This window comes from Trichophyton benhamiae (genome assembly GCF_000151125.1).
Source record: "Trichophyton benhamiae CBS 112371 chromosome Unknown contig01411.14, whole genome shotgun sequence".
Taxonomy (NCBI): domain Eukaryota; kingdom Fungi; phylum Ascomycota; class Eurotiomycetes; order Onygenales; family Arthrodermataceae; genus Trichophyton; species Trichophyton benhamiae.
The window spans coordinates 39,592-59,363 of NW_003315075.1; the positions used below are offsets into that span (position 1 = coordinate 39,592).

At 48.4% G+C, this 19,772-nt stretch overlaps 8 protein-coding genes across 8 annotated transcripts; 4 read left to right on the forward strand and 4 right to left on the reverse strand.

Moving 5' to 3' along the window:
• Nucleotides 1-1,107: 1,107 nt before the first annotated feature.
• ARB_03671 (uncharacterized protein) lies at nt 1,108-2,563 on the forward strand (the record flags this gene model as incomplete). The annotated part of the gene is made up of 2 exons (XM_003010058.1): nt 1,108-2,110; nt 2,169-2,563. 2 exons carry the CDS (start codon nt 1,108-1,110, stop codon nt 2,561-2,563), a joined length of 1,398 nt encoding a protein of 465 aa, XP_003010104.1.
• A 725-nt stretch (nt 2,564-3,288) lies between these two features.
• Nucleotides 3,289-5,655, reverse strand: ARB_03672 (uncharacterized protein; the record flags this gene model as incomplete). The annotated part of the gene is made up of 1 exon (XM_003010059.1): nt 3,289-5,655. One exon carries the CDS (start codon nt 5,653-5,655, stop codon nt 3,289-3,291), a length of 2,367 nt encoding a protein of 788 aa, XP_003010105.1.
• Nucleotides 5,656-6,376: 721 nt separating this feature from the next.
• Nucleotides 6,377-7,131, reverse strand: ARB_03673 (uncharacterized protein; the record flags this gene model as incomplete). The annotated part of the gene is made up of 3 exons (XM_003010060.1): nt 6,377-6,520; nt 6,600-6,806; nt 6,889-7,131. The coding sequence occupies 3 exons, from the start codon at nt 7,129-7,131 to the stop codon at nt 6,377-6,379; spliced, it is 594 nt and encodes a 197-aa protein (XP_003010106.1).
• Nucleotides 7,132-10,528: 3,397 nt separating this feature from the next.
• On the forward strand, nt 10,529-11,826 carry ARB_03674 (cytosolic Cu/Zn superoxide dismutase, putative; the record flags this gene model as incomplete). Its single annotated transcript, XM_003010061.1, has 2 exons — nt 10,529-10,632; nt 10,809-11,826. The coding sequence occupies 2 exons, from the start codon at nt 10,529-10,531 to the stop codon at nt 11,824-11,826; spliced, it is 1,122 nt and encodes a 373-aa protein (XP_003010107.1).
• Nucleotides 11,827-12,779: 953 nt separating this feature from the next.
• Nucleotides 12,780-13,977, forward strand: ARB_03675 (uncharacterized protein; the record flags this gene model as incomplete). Its single annotated transcript, XM_003010062.1, has 3 exons — nt 12,780-13,018; nt 13,156-13,201; nt 13,330-13,977. 3 exons carry the CDS (start codon nt 12,780-12,782, stop codon nt 13,975-13,977), a joined length of 933 nt encoding a protein of 310 aa, XP_003010108.1.
• A 1,066-nt stretch (nt 13,978-15,043) lies between these two features.
• ARB_03676 (uncharacterized protein) lies at nt 15,044-16,702 on the reverse strand (the record flags this gene model as incomplete). Its single annotated transcript, XM_003010063.1, has 5 exons — nt 15,044-15,218; nt 15,278-15,621; nt 15,694-16,175; nt 16,298-16,409; nt 16,523-16,702. The coding sequence occupies 5 exons, from the start codon at nt 16,700-16,702 to the stop codon at nt 15,044-15,046; spliced, it is 1,293 nt and encodes a 430-aa protein (XP_003010109.1).
• Nucleotides 16,703-17,927: 1,225 nt separating this feature from the next.
• ARB_03677 (uncharacterized protein) lies at nt 17,928-19,068 on the reverse strand (the record flags this gene model as incomplete). Its single annotated transcript, XM_003010064.1, has 3 exons — nt 17,928-18,243; nt 18,332-18,878; nt 18,963-19,068. 3 exons carry the CDS (start codon nt 19,066-19,068, stop codon nt 17,928-17,930), a joined length of 969 nt encoding a protein of 322 aa, XP_003010110.1.
• A 304-nt stretch (nt 19,069-19,372) lies between these two features.
• Nucleotides 19,373-19,672, forward strand: ARB_03678 (uncharacterized protein; the record flags this gene model as incomplete). The annotated part of the gene is made up of 1 exon (XM_003010065.1): nt 19,373-19,672. One exon carries the CDS (start codon nt 19,373-19,375, stop codon nt 19,670-19,672), a length of 300 nt encoding a protein of 99 aa, XP_003010111.1.
• Nucleotides 19,673-19,772: the final 100 nt, after the last annotated feature.

Below are 19,772 nucleotides of genomic sequence, written 5' to 3' on the forward strand. Positions count from 1 at the left end.
ATGGAGATACATTGATCCATTGTGGCTAGAAGATACAGGTGAATGACGACCGACAGATTGAACTTATAACCCTTCTTTACATAAAGATGGACGATGCTGGTTTTTCCGCAAGAGGCCAATAGACTGATTTCGTGGTACGGCTTCGCTCAATTTCGATACCCGGCATTAAAAATCATTCATCAGGCCCTGGGAACTTTTCTAGTCCCGGTAGCTGAGTTATAGATATCCTATATACCTCACGTTAGGGTGCCATTGTAAACCATTTATGGTCCCTCTGTTTATGTCGCACGGCTGCACACGCAGCTAGTTATAGCTGTTGATAATTCAGTTTCTAATGACTCGTTTGTGATAAACAGCTGAGTACACACAAGTCTCCTAACTATCAATGAACTGTTATTTTATTTTTTATCTATTTATTTACTTTTACTGATAACGTGCTGTTTTTACTCCAGTGCCTCCTGAGTTAATGGTTAAATTATAGCCATGGGAAACGCGCTAACTAACTAGTTAACTGGGTTCAATGGAGTGGACACGACTCTACTGCACAAAATTCGGCCAGCTCACTCCAAATAATCAACTGGCCAACTAACCAGTTAACTTGTTAGCTGAAAGCAAGCCGTTGTCTCAATTAATCTCCCCCGAAGAGTTGAACAACAAGCACCCCTAAGGCCAAGATTCTTATATTGGAGTCCTAGCAGTTAGTAACGGTTGAAAGCTGCTTGCTAGATGTTACTAACTGTTTGTTCCCCAGGCTAGTCAAAAAAAAATATCTCCTACCAACAATTTCGAGCCTTCTGCTCATCTTGGCTGTGCAGGGCTTATACTAGCACCCCTGTAACTATTCCGACCAGTAGGCAACCCAACATCAACGCCAAATGTTGGAGCTATACCATAACTACGTGATAATCCATGTAGTTAGCAACTGGGACTCTACACAGAGTATGGAATGTTCAACCCAAAAGAGAAACTCGCTTGTTGCTCAGCCTTGACTGCTGACTGCGGGTCGTTTTCACATAAGACGAGGCATTCCCATCTTTGACTAGAGCTTTTGATAATACCAGAGCTTGTGATTCCAGCATTACACAACTCATTTTTACAGACTTCGAGATGGCAGCAAGACGACAAGCGCCTGAAGATCCCATGGCTACCCCCCCTGCTGTGCAACCACCGATTCAAGCGACCCCAACGTGGCCGGCTAATCCAGCGATTCCTGGAGTTCCTATCAGCCAACCCCCTAATACCATCAATACGTGGACTGCGCCACCTGAAGCATCTCCTACCTCTCAATATGTCCCTGGAGCTGGAATGACCAGCGTTGTGCCAATACTCTCATCTCCAACCGGGACGACGCATCCGAAAGCTACTGAACAATATCCTCCTACCACAGCAACTTACAACCCACCTACAGAGAGTCTGCAACCTAGCCATCCCCCTTTACATAAAAAGCCCCAAACCACTGGCTTCAGCACTGGGATACTGGCTGGTGCAATTGGCGGTTCTATTGTTGGAAGTACGCTTCTAACTCTCATTGCTGCGTACCTCTTCTTTGGCCGCCGGAAGTCGAGAGGGGGGAACAACCTTGAAGGCAGGCAGACAAGAGAACCATTGGTGGACAAGAACTATGATATTGAAACAGCCTGCTCCCGAGAACATTTCAGTAGCAATGTTCCATTTGCTGGGAATACAGATAAGACAAACACAGCCGGTTCTCTTGATTTACATGCGGAAAAAAGTGGTTTAGGAAGCTATATTCCTACTCCAGCGGATGATAAGACAGTGGAGAGCCGTATCTTGACCGTCTTTGATCATCTTGCCCTTCATGTCGAGAATTACTACACTTCCAGCTCACCTTCGAATTTTGAATCTGAGCATTTATCTCAATGTGTAGCTATGCTTAGCAGCTACAATTCTCCGTTTCTGCCAGCGCCAGTTGTCTCTCTACTGTCCCAATCCAATGATCGCGAGCCAATCATAAAGCATTGCCTGGTTCAGTCTCTCATTCCAGCTACCTTTCATGCTGCGCCATCATCTGCTTCTAGATCCGAAGTAACTTCGTTTCTCCCACCTCCATTCACTGCCGCCAGGGATTTCCATGAAATGCAGGTACAAGGCACGTACCCAAAACGAGTTCGAGAATCGCCAGAGTACAAAGCTAACCCTTACATTAGACCAAGAAGAAAGCCAGGTTCACTTCTACTGGAGAATGTTAACCGCGCGCAGTTACCGAGGTGTGCCAGATACACAAAAGCAAGCATACCTCTCCACGAGGGCTGAGAACATTTCGAAAGCCGTCGATGCTTTCACAGCTGCATTCCGACCATTCGCAAACCCTCAGCATCTAGAGTCAGAGAGAATACGCCATCTAACCAAAGTAATGGAGGATGCAGCAGAGTTAGGAATTTGGCTCTTTGAACAGCCGTGTGGATTCCAGTTTATTTGGAGCAACTTAGCTGCTGGACAGGTTGTTGTGTCTCCTGCGGTGGTGAAAGTCAGTGATGGACATGGGAAACTGCTACAAACAACAAAGACTATAGTCAAGGCAGATACTGCATGTTATATCTAAGCCTCTGGGTTAAGAGATGAGTTGAATACTTATTTAAGGCTCCGATTAAGTCTGCCGGCGGGAATTTTTACCAGCACAATTGAGTGCCTAACTAGTTACTTGGGACATCAAATAACATACCACTTATCCGATAGAAATTGCTATCAATTCAGAGCAAAAGGAAGCAGAATCGAAATAATTAATAATGATAAAAAAAAAGATCAAAACATACGAAAGTCGGGATTCGCTGGTGGTCACCCAGCCAACTACTAACCGACCGGCAAGTGGCTTAAGTACAGCTGAGCGGACGGGAAGCTCTGTTTTCCACTTCCTGTGTTCGTATGTACTAGATACATAGTTGAGAGGATTTATATAGTATTATTTTTATCCAGCATGTAGCTAGCATCAATGCTATGTGCAAACACAGCTTACCATCAGAAGCGGACGTCAAGGAGTGCATCATAAATCCAATCTATTCCCATATTATTACCCATCTAAACATGTAGATAACCGGTTAAGCAGCAATAAAACACTTCATCATATGCAACAGGAGGCGGTGGGACTGGTAGCACATATTAAACAGTGGTGAAAAGACATGATACTCTTCAACAGAAAGCAAAACATGGGCATATATCAACGCCATCGCCATGAAAGGGTAGGAAATAGTAATTAACACCCATTCCCGATGGGATAAGAAATGTGTAAAAAAATCATTAGGGCGGAAATGCCTCACCAGGGGAGAAAGCTCATGATCTCCCAGCACTATCGATAACCATATTGACCTCCTTGATAGGATGTAGTAGCATGGGCGGCAAACACATCCTCCCTTCATTAGCCAGTTCGTATTCTTCACCACCATCGTTGTTGGATCGGTAGCCTAGCCATCGTCGCCAGAGATTCTCCGAGTGGCCGGCAGAGTAATACCAGGTTGTTCCTCTGAAATTATGTTCACGGTTACCGAAGACGGATGTCCTGGCTCCACCAGTTGCGCCGTTGCGGCCTGCATTGAAGACTGACTCGAGGTAGGCAGTTGGCCATCGTCGATCAATGTACACTGAATGAGGCACGTATACGGCTTTGTAGCCATGGTGAAGAGCAACTGTTGGCGGCCACATTTCGGAAAACATGTGATGTCGTTTCAGACTGGTTTCTTTGTGCATGGTAAGTAGCAGCTTGCGGGAGAGGCGTGAAGCCGCTATGATGGCTGCTCGTCGTGGTGGTGCTTCCTCGCTCTTGTTATACCCTGTAATATCATCCTTGAGTAGCCATGTGGTACCATCAGGGTCATAGAGAGGGTTGAGAACAATGAGGTCAGCTTCCTCGCCCACGCCCCATTCGAACTTGTCCTTCTCATAAGTAGTTGGGGGGATGCCATCGTCTTCTAGCTCTAGCACATCATTTTCTGCTGGTGGTCGCTCGGGGCCCCAGATAGGTCTGTCCCCTTTCATTTCAGTTGGGCGATGACCGTTTGGTCGTTCCTTAGATGTTGCGCTAAACATGTTATTAGGGCTAGCTGTTCCATGCTCAGTTTGCACTCTAACGGTATGGCGGAAATCTTCCCATGACCCGTGCACAGAAGGGACATAGAACCGGCTGTTTCGTTCCCACAGTCCCTTTCTAGGCTGCTCTTTTGCCCATAGACGCATTTTGTTAAACAAATCATACCAGTGACCCGTGTAGCGAGCATCCATCTCCCAATTCCAGAAGTAGTCGTATTCAGGATGTTGAAGGGCAAAGTACTGCACAGGCATGAATGTACTGCGATACACGCCATGGACAGGGAGGTTTCGAGCAAATGACTCTTCAAGACCACCATATATGAGGCCCATCTGTCTCTCAGACCAGAGAGTACCCATGCCCTGGAACTCTTCCGGTAGTGACTCCTGCAAAACACGATTATAAGTGTCCTCGTCTGACCAGATTTGGAGGTTGTCATCTTTGACATGGATCAGGAACTGAACATCAAACTCCCCACCAGAAAAGAGCGACAGCTCCGCGATTAGGGAGCGTAGGTATAAGATAGTTTCGGTATCGTACTTAAACTCTGACCAGGTTCTAATTATGACTGCGGTTCGAGGCAACTTTGTAGTAGAAGGAGTCGTGGCGTTTTTTGGCGCACCATTTTGGGTGGTCTCTGCGCCTCGTGGCGTTTTCTCACCTACGGACATGCCGAGGAATCTATCTGTCTTTGGAGCCAGGGGAAGGGGGAATCGATGACGGTTGTCGTGCAGACATTGCTTCTGCGCCTTGGCCCATTTGACCTTTCGATAGTCAACTGGGGAAGTATTTTCCCACATATGGTCTACTCCTGACCTGTCACCTTCCAGTCCAGCTCCGGTACCGCCAGATCTAACACCGTATCCGAGACCGTAAGGTCCAAGTCTACCAAATCGATCATAGCATGCATTGGTTTCAAGCCCAATTAACTCATTAGAGCCTATAACACTATCGGGGAACCCCCTTGGGAGCCCGTCGTATCGACGGACTTGGGGGACAGAGATCTTTCTTTCAGGATCCATAAAGCAGTCAACTTTCCTGCCGTATTTTTCAACGTAGCTCTTTGATGAGAACTCTGGATAAGGATTGAAGGGCGTGCTTTTGACAACTCTGTCCATATCAACTGGTTCTTCAGCGGTAGAATTATCCTGTCCGTCGTTCCCACCCGGGTATTCAGGGGCGCTCTCATTCTTTGGTGTTAAGGTTCGAAGTCCACCGTAGTATCTCAGTAAGAAGGGGAAGCTCTCCCACTCAGGCGGCTGCGGTTTGAATATGTTTGGCGGCGGAGGAGCTGGAATCTTGAAGATTGCCTGGGACAGCGTGACCCTAAACAAGGTGAAGACAAAGAGGACCAGCCCCGCAAACACGCCCAAGCAAACCCACCTCATGATAGAATTGGGGACTCTGTACAGCCTTACTCCGGGCCTTCTCCTGTATTTTGATTGTGAGAGAAACGGTCTGGATGCTGAGGACTCCGAGGCAGATGTTGCGTAGGAAAACTCTGAATGAGAGCCGTATTCTTCATCATGGTCATAAGGGGAGTATTTCTCCGTGTCAATCTTTATTCGAGGGCCAGAGGACGCTCTTGAAGAGCCCGACGTTGACCTGGGTGCCATATTGCTGGTGAGAATTGAAAAGGAGTAATAGTGAACCAGCACTTCAGTTGTCCATCTGGGGGATTGGAAAGGGGTGTTGTTGATCTTTCAGGGTGGAGGGTGGCAAGACAGGGAGGCAGGAATACGGGGTACTCCGTAGACGGCGAGGAGATTTCGACCAGGCAGGCGACAATTATATGAACAACGGCCGAATTGGGATGAAGGTGTTGCAGAAGTACGGAGTAGGTGAATTCAACAGCTGTGGCAGTGGACGAGGAAAACCCTCAAGAGTCTGGGTGTCAGATTTGACTTGCGCGTCGCACGGCTTGAACATCCAAACATGATCTCATAAAGCCGAAACTTTTTTGCATTTAAGGGCCCGAGTGTTTACAAAAAGTGGGGCATGGAGTGGTGCTTATTGGGGATCTAGCCAATCATAATACTATTATCTTATTAGTCATCATTTCCATGGCAACTGGACCCACTAGTCCCAGATAGGGGGCGGGATATCATGTGATAGACAGTATTAGTAATATTTCACGTGATTCTTTTTTTTTTTCGTTTGGTCGGGGATTGATTGGAGAAAAGGGGGATGGTGGACGACGTGATGGGGGATATAAAACGAGAGATGAAGAAGCTGATAGGGAGAAAGGAGACAAGATGAGGGAGATAAGAAGAGCTTTATTAGAATTATTTGACAGCGCATAAGCTGGTAGAGTTGATGCCTGACATCTGACGGCATTCACTGCTTACACTTGCCCTGAGGGCTCTCCAGCATCGCCTGGGCCTGTTCAAGACTGTCGACGGCGATCTTATAACTACCAGCCAGGTCAGCAACGAGCTTCTCCCCGTCCTTGCAGTCTCTCTTCAGCGTCGTAGCATGGGGCTGTTTGAATATCATTAGCCGACTATTAGGGACAAAAAGAAAGGAGCAGGACAGAACCGACCTCTACCCCGTATCTGACCAGGCGAAGGTTCCATCCCATAGACGGCCCCAGACGGTCAATATTCTTGCTGCAGAACACCGCCGGGTTGGTAGCATCATGCGAGAGCGTCGTCATGGCATCAAAGAACTGCCAAACAAACATCGTCAGTACTCCGTATTTGGGCATAAAAAGGACGACCAAAACATGAGGGGAGATCCAACTTACGCCCTTCAAGGCACCAGCCAACTGATGACACTGCCCTTTGTTCTGGACCGGAGTCAACTTTCACTCTCTAAACGAATTGTAGCTGGCTGCATTGCGCACTTACACTCTGGCTCTGCACCGTCAGTCCAGTCATGGCAGTCTTCGCTTCGTCCGCCGCTCTCGCCGTTGCCGAGTTGATATTCGATATAGCTGCTTCGGGCCCTTCGCTGAGAGCATGTGGGAACTTGGAGTGGTAGGCTCCGGTAGCAGTCGTAGCGTCGCGGAGAGTCTGGATGGCAGACTGCTCAAAGGCGAGAGCGGGGACGGCAAGCATCAGCGAGCCGACGAGGAGGGAAGCCAGCTTCATGGTGGGCTAGTTGACTGGTTGACTGGTCGACTGTTGGGTGAAGGGATGCTGGACGCTGGATGCTCGATGGTCATTAAGTGCCATCGATGCGGACGGAGGAGTGTACCTTTAAAAAGAGGGACATAATCGCTACCCGAGCTGCGAATCCTGCGATGGCCTGCTACTGGTTACTGCGCGAACAGGCTGGCTCGTCACCTGTGTAACTGACCAAGGGTCTCCCATCAAGCAAATAAATAGTCGGCTGTTGATCCCTCTAGCTGCATGCATTACTGGCCACTGCATAAAAAATATTATCGGGGTTGGATTCAGCGACGCCCGACTGAGACACATCTCGCATCTCCCGCGATTCACGGAAGACAGACAAACAGCGAGAAACTCTTCTTCGAGGCCTCTTTGGTCAGAAAGCAGTATTTTCTCGGGTCTCGAAGGAAATGCAAGCCCCAGCCATTTGAATCATATTTTTTTCAGCTGAACCACCAAAATTATGCACAGGGATGGCGCATGGAGGTATATAAAGTATAAACCCGAGACAGTACTTTCGAAGAAGTACTCGCCTTATTTTATTCGTGGCAAACGGTAAATGGTAGCAAGATAAGTCGCACTTTTGCTATGCCGCAGATATTTAACGACTTAGGTGCGTCTCAGAAAAAAAGGGACCAAGTTAGGTCTGGCGCAGGATCTCAAGTGACTCCGTGTATAAACGCCTGCCATGCAATGTCAGGTCTGAAATACACTTTGTTTGCGCCTAAAGCCATGGGACATGTGGATATACAAGGAGAAAAACTCAGCACTTAAGCGCCGCTTTGAATGTGGCCAGGCAAGGCTAACAATCCCCCATCTCATGAGAAACCAAGGCCTTGTAGCAAGCTGCAAAGCACCATGCCTTATCAGATTGGTCTTTGGTAGCGAGTAGTTATAGTGTTATCAAACTGCGCCCCGTCTAGATGGTCTCTTGGCCATCTATGTCCTATCCAGTGCCTAGGATCCCGAATCCCGAAGATCCCGAAGTCAAGCAAAGCGAGTAGTGCTCGTTGTATGATTTCTCTCTTCACCAAGAGCGATGGGCTCGGTGATATCCGTGGCTCATCACTAAGCTAGATGGTTATCAGATATCTTGGAGTCCCACAGGTGGCCCAGAGATCGCTCCGTACCTCCGGAGCAGCTAATCAGCCTTGTAACTAGTTAAGTCAGCTGGTTAGCTCAATTCATTCCCGACCATTTCTCAGCATGAATACTCCGTAACCCAAGAGTCATAACTAGCAGAGTGAAGGAGATCTTCTGAGATTTGCATATCTAGGGACTTGGGCAGCGATTTGATTGAGTGACCATGTTAAATTTAGCTGCGAGTTCCGCGGTTCCGCTGTTCGACCAAGTTTTATGATCCACCCTCGATGAAGGCGATGTGGGAACCTGAAGCACCAGGAGTCGCCTCCCAACAATCGTGAAAGCGATCGATTGCATGGGTGTTCTAGACTGCTTGGCTACGTATATGAATGCTAGCTAACACTAGGTAGATATCTGGTCAACTTCCTGGCCAAGAAGATATCAAATATGCCACTGGGCCCAAAGAGCGAGCCCACACAGGTAGCAAAAATGGTAACATTTTCCTTCCCGACAGAACAATACCCGAGCAATTAATGACTCGGTAACTGGAAGAGGGATTGACAAGGAAGGGGTTAACCTAGCCTGTCAAAGTGAGAATATCAAGGAGGTGAATTCAATATCCTTATGCCCTTGGCCAGTTCGAACAAATCATGGTAACACATTACCCCAAACGCCTAACACTTCATCTAGAGAGCTAAAGGTATCCACCGTAGGGTCCCTTAGCTACTTATAGTCAAAAGTTGACTGGGCCACTTTACGCTACAACTCAACACCATTGAGTTGCAGCTCTGGATTAAACGCAAGTCCATGATAAAGCGGAGTGAGCTGCGGCGCAGGCTCCCTACAGAAGACAATCCATGGCTCATCTAGCGGCCGGCGACTAGGAGTTGTATCGATTGGTCTGGGACGAAGAAACTCGTTTTCTCGTCGGCTATGGTTCGGTCGAGACCGGCGTTCCCAACCCCCTGCCTGCACTGCACTGGCTGAAATAATCTCATAAACAGCTAGTGTTCGTTGGAGGTGTCCGATGGATAAAGAGAAATGTGGAGGATATTGTCCCTCTATAGAGAGTGGCTGCCCCATGATTATCTCGTGGTAGCTTTTTCGCGGGTCAAAATGTGATAAGGTCCGTCAGCCTCCCTGCGGGCTCCCAGAGGCCTATGACTCCACATTCCCAGTGGCCATGAGGGGAGCAGCCTATCCTATGCGAGATATGCAATAATGGATGTCTCAAATATATGCGGTCTAGTATTCCGAAGATCTGTAATAGTTATCTAATATCCACCCTGCGCTACAGGGGATGTAGAGCTCATCGTGTAGGCCGCCAAGCCGAAGACATTAGAAACAAAAGGGCAGGTGTCAGAGATTTGGCGGTCAAAAGCTGCTTTTATATACCTATAATAAGATGGGCCATGCTAGAGTCACTGTCAACCACAAGGTGCTAGGAATAATGGAATTCTCTTGGTCTTTCAAGTGACAATCCTGTGGGGCTGATTGGGCAGGAGAAGAGGTAAAGCAAAGGCCCGGCTGTGTCTACCGCCTTGCTATGCATCAATATTCCATCCTGCCGCCCCCCCTTGGACGCTGCTCTCCTTTGTCCGTTCCTCTTCTCTATCTTCTTCTTCTTCTTCTCTTTTACTGTCTTTTTTTCTGCCTTTTTTTTTTTTTTTTTTGTCTTTTATTTTGTCTTTTTTTATGTTTCAAAAATGCCAAGAAAGTCAAAGCTCCAATTATGTCATCACCTTGAAACACGCTAGTCCTCTCTGGGACTTATCTATCAGCCACCCCTGTCTTATCTAAGCGCCCGCCGTATCTCAAAGAAAAGAAAAGAAAAGAAAAGAAAAGGTAGAAGAAGAGAAAGGAAAAGCAAGAAGACTCGAAGAAAGACGAGGAAAGACGAAGGGAAGAAGGAAAAAGGACGAAGGAAAAGGAGGGCAAAGCGGGAATGGCGGCCAAGACGACAGACCATGGCTGAGAGGAAATCGAGACTCGTAGGACAAACGCATGAGCGGACCTCCTAGCACGGAGTATAAAAATAACTAGGTAACGAGTTAACTAACAACCCCCAGCTTGCCCGGGGCCCAGCAGGAGCGCCAGCCAACGAGCAGGCCGTCCGCTGGCTCTAAGCGCCCGCACTGCCCAGGGGGCGACGGGCTAACGGGGGGGATGCGTCCGGCCTATCCCTAGCTGCAAATCAACGGCGGGCCTGCGAGTGGATGCAGCTGCAGCGGACAAGACGTGCCTAGAGAATAGTGGGCAGGCCTATCGTAGGCGCCGAGCAGGGAGCTTCACCATGATTTGGAAACAGCCCCCCCGTCGAATGGGCGAAATGGGCGGCTCTCTTTCACGGCGCTTTGGAAACGCAGCTGCGAGCTGGGCTGTCTGGCGGGTTTCACGGTCTATATAAAGAGTGAAGTCGACGGCTTCAGACTGGCTCTCCCTCCCTCCCTCTCTCTCTTTATTCTTTGCTTTCTTGAATCATCATCAGTGAATCAATCAACTAACTGGTTAGCTAGTTACACGAAGCGGCTGGCGGTCGTCCTCTTCTTCACCTTGTTTTGATTCCCTTAAAGAAGCTGCTTCTCACTTCTCTTCTTCTTCTACTTCTTCCTCTTCTTCTCTTCTTCTTCTCTTCTTCCTACAACAAACAACTACCAGCATCTTCAGCTTCACAGTCTAATACCTACTCTTAATACTACTGCACATCTACCACACCAACAAGCATCATCAGCCAGCATGAAGGCCTCTCTTTTCCTTGCCTGCTCGGCCTTGGGCCTTGCTTTGGCCACTCCCACCCAGGATGCCCCTGAGACCGTCAACAACCCCCTCGGCATTGTGTACCAGGCCAAGTTGCCCGAGACCAGCAGAACCGGTATCAGAGGAACTATCAATGCTACTGCTCATAGTTCCGGCAGAGGTGTCGTGTTTAATCTCGATCTCTGGGGCTTCGACAACACAGAGGGTCCATTCCGTAAGTTACATACGTGCTTCGACCAAACAAACAAACAAACAAACAAGATAGTTAAGCTAACAACAACAACAGCATACCACATCCACGTCGATCCAGTCCCAACAGATGGTAGCTGCGGACCAACCAAGGACCACCTTGATCCCTTCGGTCGTGGCCAGACACCCCCATGCGATGACTCTCTCCCTCAGACCTGCGAGCCAGGAGACCTCAGCGGCAAGTTCGGCAGACTCACCACCTCTAGCATGGAGGAGCACTTCAACCAGACGTTCCATGACCTCTACACCTCTACTAGGCCTGGTCTGGGCACTTTCTTCGGAAACCGTTCCATTGTCATCCACCATAGGAACAGTACGCGCCTCACCTGCGCCAACTTCACTCTCGTCGAGCAACCAGGCACCTCCACTACTTATGTGCCTCGTCCTACTGGCACAGGTATCATCTCTAGCATTTTCCCTACTGGTACTGGAGCTATCAGCACCAGTGGTCACGCTCCTACCATCTCTGCCACTTATACTCCAACCCCTACTCCTTCTCCTCCAGCCCAGAATAACGGAGCAGGACGTCTCGTTGGCTTCTCCCTTGGTGCCATCATGGCTGCCTTGGTCCCTTTGGCTTTGTAGACTACGGCATAGACGGATTGATGCATGCATAAAGGACGCTTTTTTGTTGCCTTCTTTCTCTTTCTCTGGTCTTTCTTCCCCGGACTGTTACCCCTAACAAAAATAAACAAAACACAAAAAAAAAAAAAAAAAAAAAAAGACACTGGTTTTACCTCTTTATTCCACAGGTTCGAATGCCCGAAAAAATAATGCATCTTTTCTCTTCCTTACCCCACCTGTATACCCTTATTCCTTTCACCCCATTCTATCACTTCGTTCTATTTGTCTATTTGTCCCCGTCCTCTTTCTACACTAGATTAATGGTCTTCCATGGGTACCTAGAGGCGGCGAATTTCGGCGACAACGGAGTCAGGTTGTGTCATGGCAGTTACGACTTCTCTCTTACTTGTTCCCCTAGCTAGATAATGATAATCGAACCCAGCTGCATAACTTAACTTGCTTATACCTAGTAACCGATGTGTACCTACAAGCTCCAGCTGCCAGTAGAAAGGAAGATATACTTAAGCTTAGCCTGATCAGCCATTATTCACCAAAGAGGTACCTCCTTTAGACCTGTTTGCAGCAGTGTGCATACAGCAAAGTGGAGCATATTGCTTAGCTGGATAAACTTATGACGGCGTACTATATGATTTTGGTAACTACATGTCGCCCTTGAAATTACGTACTTTTCATTGACTGCTAGAATTTATCTCTATTTGGGGAATAATATATCGTATCTGGACTAGATATCCTAGAATACGAACGAAGGTGTCAAAATTTCACTCCCTGGTCACATCTATAGCCTGGCTGTGGACGTCTTCCCGTCAATATCCCCAAAAAGAACAAGAGCAATCACTCGAAGAAACTATCAGCATTGTTTTCAACAATGCACAATCAAAGGCACCAGGGCCTGTCATGGATCTACCCTGTTAGGCGGAGGATCCCTAGGCCATTGCATTGTATGTGCATACACAATGTGGCTTGATACTCCCTACCTAGACAGCTCCATCTCCTTTGAGACAGCGTCAGTGAAGCAGCCATCAGTCAATTCCCCGAATATAGCATCAACCCCTTTAACTGCCCATGGCCGATTCCCTCCAATGAGGGACAAGACGGATGGCAGAGTTGGCGACATCTGCCATGTACTCGGTGGTCTGCAACTGTTCATCAGGGGTATGGGTTTGTGGACAGGTCTCCTTGCAGTTCACGGCCGGTATATAAAAAGAGGCTTGACTTTCTCCTTTCGATAGTAGATATTGTATACAATTATACAATAGCAGGTATAAGCCAGCTGCATTATTGGGAATCCTGAATACCATTTCTATAGCCCTCTAATACCCCAACAACCAGTGATTCCTCCGTCTCAATGGCTACCTCCCAAGATCAAGGGACCCAGGTAAGTTGAACAGAGTTAATACACTTCCCCTAACCCATTTCGACCGCCGAGGCTAATAGAAAACAAGACAACTTCGACAGTTATCCGAGGTGACTATGTGCCTAATCCCATGCTAATAACCAAAATAGCTAATATCAATCCAAGCAGGTCGTAAATGGACCGACAACGAGGAAGCATGGCTTGTCGTCAACTCGATGAAAGACGTCACATCCGCATGGCTCCATGCAAACTTCCCCTACGCAGGTCGTAGTCTGAATAGTATCATCGGCCATCTAGCAGACATGCGTCTTCATAGTCGCCTATCCCGCAAATGGCGCAGTAAGACCTGGGATGATGAGCCGCCATATACCCTCCGTGAGGACATCGAGATCATGCAATGGCATGTTTGGGGCCGCGAGCACATTGACCCGCAGATATTTGTTGCTAATCAGCGTGCCGGGGGCAGCGTGATTGCTAGAGCAAATTACTTGTGCAAGGACCCTGAATTGGTTCGAAAAGTCAAAGAGGCTGAAGAGGCTGCTCGTCAGGCGCTTGAGGCCAGGGATGAAGCATGGTATGACGCAGCGGAGGAGCCTTCCGAGGAAACCATGGACGCCAGTGCGCTGAGAATGATGAACCGAATTCTCTTCCGGACAGAAAGCGATACCATAGTTAAGATTTGTGACGCTATTTCTCAATCTCTTTCGAATAGGGAGGATTTTGAAGATGATGACGATGAAGAGGATGAAGAAGGGGAGGAAGAAGTTGAAGCCGAGGACAAGGAGGACGCAGCATGAGGCGCATTATAGCCTCAATAGTTATTTTCATCAATGATATTAAGAAATTGTCTAGACGGCTGTTATATCAGCCTGCCAGGGTATATCTCCTTTCCCACCCACGAAGTCTCCTTGATTTTTATGGAGAATATCGGCTTATAGATAGTTCCTCGGGGTAGTTGGGCCATAGTTGCCAGCCGTAAGATATGCTGGAAAAAAGTTTGTGATGACGCCATTTGTCTCCAGAAATTTGGGTATAAACAAAAAGAGAAAGTGATTCTAGAGACGTAGGAGCTAAAAGACAAGTGATAAACTAGAAACATCTTGTAGCATAGTTGCAGGCTCTGTTTCGGCTGTTTTGTGGGGTGTAGGTTGAAATGTGGTTTTGCCCGGCGGCAAGAGAGTTTCGGGATGACGTAGGTAGGAATCTTTGGCTCTCCACCGTGGATCCATTGAGAACCACCCGGAGAGTATAAAACAAAAAAAAAAAACAACGGAAGCAATAAATAAATATTTCAAATCATTTGGAGAGAAAAGTTATTCTGTTTCGGTCAATTTCAAGACATCTGCCTCTTTAATCTTTTGTGCGGAGTAGCTTTGCGGTCTCTTATTATTAGCACGGACTGTATTTTTGCTTCAGCTAACTGGCTTGTTACTCTATGTGTAATATAAGCTAGCTAAAATACACAGATAACCTCGTGGCGCCTGTATAACTCTGCTATCTGCTGTCTAAACGGTAGAGAAACTATGTTGTGTGGCTGAAACAGTCGTCGGAAGAGTACAGTATTGCCTCGTGGTCGAATGATTTGTCCAGGCAATGGAAGGTCCCGTAGATGAAACATTAAATGAATAGATAAAGCGGAAGAAGAGGCCAAAAATAGGTGTGGGCGCTAATAAAGTAGAAGATGTAATAAGTGGAACAGGACGTACCGCAGAGACTGTCAAGGTCAAACAACGAGTACCATCGGGAGGTCATGGAAGTCAGATCTGAAAAAGCGGTAGGCTGTTCCGGATAGTAGCCCATAAAGGAGAGCGGCAGAAGTGAAGAGGGCAAGGGAGGGAAGAAAGGAAAGTGGGAATGAAGTGATTACGCCTCTTGGGCCCAGCGCTGCTCGCGAAGAGGCATTTTCTCGCCGGCCTTTGAGCGAGAGCCGTCTTGCTCGTGCCTCCAGGCCCAGTACTCTGCGAGACGCTGCTCAGCGTAAGAGGCGTAGTCAAAGTCAATTCTGGAGATAGTTGCTTGAATTAAAGCCCAGACGCCCCTAGAAGTGATATGTTAGTATGGTGGCTGTGTATGAATGTGTGATAAGGTCTACCATACCAGTAAAAGCCAGGAAGACCACGATAGCGATCAACGTCAGCGAAAAGGCTGTCGACAGTCTTCTGCTTGGACTCAGGGAGCTCTCTGTGCTGGGCAAAACTATCAACGTATTCCTCTAGGAAGCTTCGGCGAATAGATCGAGTTGGTAGCCTCGAGAAGTCACAGTCATAGCCGGCCCACTCAGCAAAATGGTTGGCTAGCTCAAACGCAGCCGGCGACGGAATAGCGTACTCATAGTCAATGAAATCGACGGTTTCAGCAGCGCCATCCGCGAGAGTAGACTCCTTTGGTCGAGGCTGAATGATGACGTTGGCACTCAATAGGTCACAGTGGGCAAAGACCATCTATGTAGGTAGCAAGGTTAGCAAATATGGATCAATATAGTATATGATAGGGCCAGGGATAAAAAGTCTTACTCCTTCTTCACCTAGGCCAGATCCATCATCAAACTCAGAAAGTATCCTCTCATACTCCTTCTGAAGGTTCTTTCGTCGGGTCCGTTCCTGGTCCGTGCTCTTTGGCAATGCAAGGATCCAGTTCTGGAGCGTTGCCCAGAGGTTTGGCCCCTCGAAACGAGTGTTGATTGGTGTGATGTCATCTTCGACGGCGGTTGATTCCTGAACCGGTTTGATCTCGGAGTCACTGGAGCCTAGAGAGAGGGAATCGCCGTCCCGAGTCCCCGGTGAGGGTGCATCGGAGGGCGCATCACTGATGGGCAGAGCAGCATGCCATTGGCCGAGTCTACGAGCAACTCCGCGCCAAATGGCAGGCTTGGTGAGATCGTCAGGAGAAGCTGCTTGTCCACGGACAAATCGGTATAAGAGTCCGTTGGCGAACCGGGCGAGGAGAGGAGGAGCAAGGCCTCGAGAAGCGAGAAGGGCATGGGATTTTGTCTCCCCTATTGTAGACAATGAATGGGTTGCTGCGGGTTAGCCAGGCTGGAATAGAACAAAACGAGCGAGGTGATCAAAGCGCTCAGTGGGTTGTCGCATAGGGAAGTCTAATGGAGCGCAGACATACGTTCTCTGTCTATGATGATTTCAGAATTATTTCCATATGCTCGCATCAACACAGCCTCTTTATCAATCTCTTCCTCAGACAGGCCAGGAGCCCTCAGGATGATTTTCAACAGCTACGATGGAAATTCGTCAGACCGGCGCAGGAGAAGCAGAGATGATGTATTTTATGAAGCAGCGGACGAACGACAGTCTACCATTCTCTCTGTCATGATGATGATATACATACCGTATTGGTGATCCCATCGGTGAAGCGAACAAACTCAATCCTACCTTGAGCATCCTTCCAGTGCGGGTTGAGCGTCAAGACGAGCCTCAAAGCCGATGCCTGCGAGTCAGCATGATTGTATGACAGCGGAATGTATCTGACTTCATGGCAGCCAACCGGCTGTGTACACGCAGAGGGCATTATTCTTGTGCTGGTGTGTGTATATAAATGTATGTATGTGTGTATGAGTGTTGTAATGTGTGTGCGTGAGAGAGACGATGGGCGATGTGAAATGTATATTGAGAAGAGGTACAAATAAATAGGTGTGTGTCACCAGGCAGACCAGCTTCTCCGAAGACGACGACGAAAATAATATCAGCTCGCTTATCGTGGCTATCGGAAAATGGGATAGAGTGAGCCTTGGGGGTGTGGTGGAGGGCAGGGAGCAACTTTATGTGAGATGACGTTCTCGAGTGCGCCGTCCCCGCAGATGACTTTGCCTGGTTGCTGTGAATCGTGCGATCGACGGGCGGAGACTGATATGCCGGTAGTGCAGGGCAGGGTATATGTACCTTGACGAGTACAGGACCGGGAGGCAGGGCAAAAGGGTGAAGACGAGGACGGCGTCGCGTGTCACTTCTCGATATTAAAAGGAGAGCTGGCGATGTTCGACGTCGTTGGCCAAAAGCCCGGAAAAGCAAAAGGAGAGCGAAGAAAATAGGGTCTCGTGCCCACTTGCCGCCCTGAGCGCGCCTAGTCCCCTTTCGGACAGGACCCGCCTGGCCTTGGCGCCGCAAGCCGCACTAGCCGCAACCGGCGTGGTTTTCCGAGCATGTGAAAACCATTAGGTAATCAATATGAGTCAGCTTGTATTTAGTAAGCAGGACTTATGTAAGTAGTCATGTGATCTCCGCCCGGCCGGGGCTATAAAACTGCAAAATTTCAGCTTTTCGCTTTCTCTCTTTTTCTTCCTTTCTTTCCTCACATCAGTAGAGGTTTACTACATGTAAATTTCAATCCCGAGGCACCGCTACGGCGGCTTGCTGAAGGTTGCTCCATCTCACCATGGGTTTCCTTCCGTTCCCGGCTTCGGAGAGGAGATCTCGTCGTCCTTTTTCCCATACTTTTATGGCTGAGCGTTCATACTTCTCTGTTGGCTTAGTCGTGGAGGACACGATACATCCATCTTCAGAGCTATCTCCATGATGCCGGATATGTCTACTGGAAGAGAGGATCGGGGAGTTGGAGGTGCTGGAATTTTCAATTGGTGAAAATTTCACACTTTTATTTTTGTGTGTTCGATAAAAAAAAAATTATAAATGTCAATACAAAAAGAGTTCAGATATATTCCACTATTCCTCACCAATTCGTTCACCTCGTTACTCGTACCATTATTTTCGCCCTCTCATGCTCGAAACTTGTGTTCTCATGCCCTTGTCGGTCGTCCGGTTTGAATGATCTCGCCTGTCCGTGGGTCGGTACTCCGCAAGGTCTGCCAGCTCTCCCCATTTGCCTTTGCAAGAGAGAACTCAAGTTTCGTCCCCATGATCTTGTAGCTCGATTTCTCTGTGTCAATTGGTGCAAATAGAGTCCAGGTCTCCTTGTACCGTTTGTTGTCCGCGGTAGGGAGGTCAAGCTCAATCGTGGTCGGCGATGCAAAGTCCACTTTGGCAGCCTCTTTGTCTATCTTCTTGAGGTATACTGAAGCGATCACTGTCGAGGAGGTTTGATAATAGTCGGTCCTAATCATCACCAAGCCAAGTCAGTGCCTCTACTAAGTAGCAATAACCAAAAGCAGCTTGTAAAAGTGGGAAATTAAGCTCGACCTACCGCACATCATTAACCTTCTCTTCAGCAGACTTCTTTCCCTTGCCAATGAACAAATGGCGGTTCTTCGTCTTGCAACCAGGCATCTTCAGGAACTCGTCGAATTCCAGCACTCGCCTCTTACAGCAGCTCCACCCTTTGCTCCCCTCGTGGAAAACAGGATATCCGGAATGGTGAATGCATTCTTCTCCTTCCCTAGATCCAGACCCACCGTACGTCTTACCGCATCCTTTCCGACGACATGTTGCTCCCTGCTGTATCTCCAACGACGGATCGTCCGACTCGGACTCTGGCGGGGCGGGAGTGCCCGTGGGTGTAGGTGTGTGAGCTCCGGTTGCACTCAGCGAGGAAGGTAGCGCAGCCGATACAGCGATGGGTTTGGTCGTGCCAACGGGAGCATCTGCAGCAGGGGTCGATGCAGGGATACCAGCAGTCTCATTCTTTGGCTCAACTGGTGTATCGTCGACCGTAGAATGTTTGCCGGTCGTACACGGCGGGATGGCAAGAAATTCGTCAAAGGTCAGGACTCGGGTTTTGCAGCATTTCCAACCTATCTTGCCAGTCAGTAACTGCGGTCACCTAGGAGCCAACGTAAAAATAAGTAACACTCTCGACCCCGGGGTGAAGAACCAACCTTTCTGTCCCTCGTGGAATATTGGCGGGCCAGGATGGTAAACACACGACTCATCAGCGTCCGCGAACACCTTGCCACACCCCTTGTGAACACACTTCTGAGCCATATTGTCCGTGACGGTGGTAGCAAGCACAAATTGAGCCTTTTGCCAGGGATGGAGGGGTGCGTCCAAGTATATTTAAACTAATCCAGCTGAGGGCGGTGGTGGGCGAGCGAGAGCGACAGCTCCTCCAGCGTTGCTTTTTCTTATCGTCCTTATCGAAGGTTCTGGATAGGAAAAGTTTTTTCTTCCAGGCACGCCAACAAAAATAATAAAATAAACAAAAAGGATCCAGAAGAGAAGCGCCGAGTGAACGACGGTGATCCAGCAATTCAGCCAGTTAGCTACTTTTCGATATATCTGTTAAAAGATGCGGCCTACTCTCTCTCTTCTGCAGAATGCTCGGCTGACGCTCTACTCCCGCCTGAACTGTGGCCTATGCGAGACCGCCAAACTCACCCTCAACAACCTCCGGCAGCGAAAGACTTTCGAGTACGCAGAGATAGACGTGATGGCCCCTGGGAACCAGCAGTGGAAGGACATGTATGAATTCGATGTTCCCGTTCTACACGTTGAGAAGACACTCCCCAATGGCCAGCTAAGCGATCCAAAGAAGCTTTTCCACCGGTTTACCGAAACAGAGGTTCAAAAGGCCATTGATGAATGCTAGTGTATATATTTCATATATCTCTAAGCCAGGAATCTACAATTGCTAGTTTTGAGAGGATATCTCTGAATTTACTCTCCCTTTGCGACTTTCAAGCTCTGAC